This window comes from Sminthopsis crassicaudata, chromosome 2 (assembly GCF_048593235.1).
Source record: "Sminthopsis crassicaudata isolate SCR6 chromosome 2, ASM4859323v1, whole genome shotgun sequence".
NCBI lineage: Eukaryota > Metazoa > Chordata > Mammalia > Dasyuromorphia > Dasyuridae > Sminthopsis > Sminthopsis crassicaudata.
The window spans coordinates 616,973,923-616,978,681 of record NC_133618.1 but is presented as its reverse complement, the minus strand read 5'-3'; the positions used below and the strand labels follow the sequence as shown (position 1 = coordinate 616,978,681).

The following is a 4,759-nucleotide window of genomic DNA, read 5'->3' as shown; positions in this document are numbered from 1 at the left end:
CAGAGAAAGAGAGAGAAAAAGCAAAAGAGAAAGAGAAGGAGAAGGAGAGGGAGAGGAAGGAGAGGGAGAGAGAGACAGAGAGGAGAAGCAGGTGATTTCTCTGGTCATCTGCTAATGCAGATCAATGTCTCCTTTTCCACTTAGGAGACCTTAGAAAGTTGCCTGAGAGACTTGGAAAGTTAAGGGTTTTAATAGACTTAGAATGAGTCAAAGGGGAATTTGAACCCAGCCCTTCCTGCCAGCAAGGCTGACTATCCCATTACTTCTTTTATGTCTCTTATAGAACAATAATATTCCATAACATTCATATACCACAATTTATTCAGCCACTCCCCAACTGATGGGCATCCACTCAGTTTCCAGTTTCTTGCCAATACAAAAGGGGCTGCCACAAACATTTTTGCACGTGTGGGCAAAAAAAAAATCTTCTTTAAGATATATTTTGGGAATATAAGCCCGGTAGAAACACTGCAGGGTCAAAGGGTATGGACAGTTTGATAACCTTTTGAGCATAGTTCCAAATTGCTGTCCAAAAAGGTTGGATCCATTCACAACTCCACCAACAATATATTAATGTCCCAATTTTTCCACATCCCCTCCAACATTCATCATTATCTTTTCCTGTCATTTTAGCCAAACTTCTTTTGTGTTTCAAGCGGCAAAAGCCCAAGTCCCATCTGTCCAATCAGCTTTTTAGGGTCTAAAAATGTATACTGTTACCTCTTAGAAGCTTTTGGAGCATCTAATGAGATAATAATAAGTACAGAGTTTTGTAGCCATAAAATATAATATGATTAACGATCCATTATTTTATTTTTTTTCTGAGGCAATTGGGGTTAAGTGACTTGCCCAGGGTCACACAGCTAGGAAATGTTAAGTGTCAGAGGTCAAATTTGAACTCAGGTCCTCCTGATTTCAGGGCTGGTGCTCTATCCACTGCGCCAACTAGCTGCCCCTGATCCATTATTTTAAATGACAGATTCTTGCTCTGCATGAGCCTTTCTTTAAAAAGAGGCACACCCTTTTGCTTAGTTAACCTCTGAAGTTCATGGCTGGCTCAACTTACAACAGTCTAACAAATCTTTGACAAAATGGTGCTGGCCACTGAAGAAATAGAGGACCAGAACACTTTTCATTGCAGATCCCTTTTTTAGGTAGTCAAATTGATTCTTTTAATCCATGGATTCTGAACATTTTTTGGTGTCTTGAACCCCTTTGGCAATTTGAGAAAGCCAATGGACTTAGAATAATGTTTTTAGTACATAAAATAAAATATGTATAATTAAAAAGAAAATAAATTATAGTGAAATAAAAATTTCAAAATGTTAAAAAAATTAAATTTCTGCACCCAAGGCTAAGATTTCATGTTTTTTGATAAAAAGAGTCAAGTCAGGGACAATATGGGACATTTTCACCCTATTTGCCATTTCACCCCTAACTATAGAACAAAAAAATGAGCACAAGTTGATAGACAAGAGAGCAAGAATGGCTCGGAAAGAGTTCCACAACTAGAAAATCAGCTCCATTCTTACTTCTTTCAGTTAATGTGGTAGCCGAAATAAAAAGCAGGATTATGTGGGTCTCTTGGGGGGAATTTAAAGAATCGTTATTAGATTCTCCTGAAACCATTTTTACACCAGCATTTTATTGACTTACCCAAGCTTTCCACCAGGCCATTGTCTTCAGTCCAATTCTCTTTCCCCTAATGAAGTAGAGGAGAAAAATACAAAATAGCATTATCTAGACTGTAACTATATTTTAGGATTCTGGCACATGTTTACAATACTTAGAAGGACCCATTCCACCCTCACCCTCACTCCTACCCTTTCCTTCAACCAACTTACCAGGAGAAAAAAAAAATAAATCTGTCTCAAAGGGATAAGTTTCTTTGGACTCTGCGGATACAACACAGTAATCGGCTAACCGGCTCTATTCCTGTCTGGGACAGGCAGCTTCTTTCTATACTTCTCCAGAGCCACACCCTTCAACCAGGCTGGGTCTGAGAAACATGCTCAGAAATGACTTCACCGGCAAATAATTATCCCAGTTTGAAAAACCCACAGCTCTAAATCAGGTGATCCAACAGAAGCTATTGGGAAATGTTTTTATTTAGAATGGAGCCTCAGAGAAGAAAGAGCAGGTTTTATCTACTTTTTGTAATATAGATCAAGAAAATGTCACTCAGTGAAGTGACCAGAATTCACCTGGGGTGGCTCTAAAACTACATTTTACTAGTTTGTCAATGAGGAATGAAAACAGGTCTTATAGACAAGGCAAATTGAATTATGAATTAACCAACACTAGTCAAGTGCCTACCATTTGTAGATATATCATATCGAGGAGGAATTCAAAAGAAACAGATTTGATCTCTTTTCCTCAGTTTGCAGTCTAATGGGGAAGGGTGGTGGTGAAGCCATATATGATCCATCAATCAACATTATTATGCACCTGAAATGACATGCAAACAGTGATAGCGATGTATTGATCAGTGCCAAAGAATAAATGGGTGATGTAGTGGAACAAATGCCAATGATGTTGGAATCCGAAGACTGTTTCAGCTCCTCCCCTTTCTGGTAGTGTGATTGTAGGTAAGTGATTCAACAATTCTGAGGCTCAGATTTATTATCTACAGGATGGGAATAATATTCTTTGCTCTGTTGAACTCATTGAGTTGTTTTAAAGATCAAAGAAGTTAATACATAACCATGTGGATTGTCATTGGCTAGTTGCTTAGGAATGGGATATTCTAGGTATTTTGATTTTCTAGTCAATGAAGATTTAGCAACATTCCTGTCTTTCCCCAATCCATATTTCAACCAACTCTTGTTGCAAGACCACACCCTCTACGGGGAATTTAGGGGTCTGGATTATGGTTTCTGGTCTTGATTCCAGAGATAAGTTTGTGTTCAGAGTTTTTAGGCTTTCTCTCCACCCATGGAATTTTTGTACAGCCCTTTCTTGTGCCTTGAGGACAAATAAAGAAGGGAATCTGATACTTCTCTTCCCATGCATGAAAGTAGCTTATTTTGGGGGGGCTGGTGACAGGAAGATCATTAGACAGACCACAGGGCAGATTTCCAGCCTTTTCTGGTCTAGTGGTCTTTGTCCTTAGCAGCCTTCCCAGCTCAATTTCTGTTTGAATAGGAAAGAAGATAGGTAGATAAAAGCACTTAAGTGTTACTCTGTGCCAGATACCGAGCTAAGAGCCCAGTAGTACAAATACAAACGACTGAGATGGTCACTATGTACAAGGTCTAATAAGGAAAGGCAGTTCATAAAGAGAAGATGGAAAAGAGGGTGGGGATGAGTGTAGCAATGGCCCCAAACAGGGTGGAGCACTAGCCCTAGGTGAGAAAAAATTAAAAAGGCTAGAACTTGTCAGTCAGAACCCAATATCCAGGAAAGGAAGTCTAAAGTTATTGGAATAAGACTCTAGAAATTAGAGAAATTCCTAGAATTTAGGAAATTAGGTCTTCATATTTATCATCTAGGAAGCCTATTTACTGGAGAAGGGAGATTTGGAGATGGTCTGTGGATGATATGGAAATCCCTTTAGAGTATTATATTAGAGCTAGAAAGTGATCTAGTGGATAGAGTTCTGGAACTGGTCAGGAAGACTCATCTTTGTAAGTTCAAAGCTGGCCTCAGATACTTACCATCTGTGAGATCCTATGCCAGTCAATTAATTCTGTGTGCCTCAGTTTCCTCATCTGTAAAATGAACTGGAGAAGGAAATTGCAAACTAGTCTAGTCTTGGTCAAGAAAACCCCAATAGGGTCATAAAGAGTGAGACATGGTTGAAAGAGACTGAATAGCAATAAAAAATTAGAAGGAACTTTAGATTCAATTCTACAGAAGAGTAAATGAAAATCAGAGGAAGACTTTTTCAGCTCATAAAACCGGAGCTTTCTTGAGTGGTTTGGGTCTTTTATATTTGTTAAGATCTGGAGTAAGTACCTTTCTGGAGGTCTCTTGCCTGAGAGACTAAATCTGTGGACTTGGAATCCAGTCAGATTGATTTCCTCAATAATGGCAAAAATCCTTCAAGAACAGTCTTAAACAACTTTGACTTAATTCCTTCCCCCAGACTCCCCACTTTCCCATATGAATCTGTTGTTATTTGTTAATTAGTGAAGACCCTAATACTAAGGCATTCACTCACACTGACCCCTATGAGCTCTCTCTTGGCAACTACTAAGTACCACAAGACATTCTGGGAACAGATTTTTTCCCCCAATTCAATTCAATAGGCATTTATTAAGTACCAAGCTATAGGCCTGGCATCCCAAGTAGCCTGGGTAGTGACTCAGCAGCATTTATTTGCCCAGAAGAATAATCATTAATACTAATGAGGTCTTTTGCCCTTCAAGCTTCATCAAATGAGAAAATCCCTTTTTCTTTCTAGGAGGGAAGGATGACTTTACCTAGGGATCTGACATCTACTGTGACTGACATCCTGTTTTTCTAAACAGAATTCTGAAATATAAAACTCCTCAATTTGCATTTAGCCTATTTGGGCTCCATTTAATTCAGCTGATTTCTTATTGATGGCTTTAAGATTAGACAGGAAGTTATGACCTAACAAAGTTTTTAATAAAACTTTCCTTCTTTGCTGTGTCAGATCTGAAAAATCAATATTTCTTTTTTTTCTATACATGAAAACAAATGTTTGCAGGCCAAACCTAATTAATGTTCATTGCTTGGTGCTTTATTTCTTTTATTTCACAGAGACTAGAATGACAATGGATAGTATGTTGGA

At 38.4% G+C, this 4,759-nt stretch overlaps 1 protein-coding gene across 1 annotated transcript in view; it reads right to left on the bottom strand.

Annotated features, from left to right (window-relative positions):
* The window catches only part of LOC141558653 (annexin A8), a 29,283-nt gene extending 27,238 nt beyond the window's left edge, over positions 1-2,045 (bottom strand). The window contains exons 1-2 of the mRNA XM_074296147.1: positions 1,845-2,045; positions 1,657-1,702 (exon numbers count right to left, since the gene is read on the bottom strand). Of these exons, the coding sequence (XP_074152248.1) occupies positions 1,657-1,677 (21 nt within the window). The 5' untranslated portion in view covers positions 1,678-1,702; positions 1,845-2,045. The remainder of the gene's footprint in view (positions 1-1,656; positions 1,703-1,844) is intronic.
* Between the last annotated feature and the right edge of the window lie 2,714 nt (positions 2,046-4,759).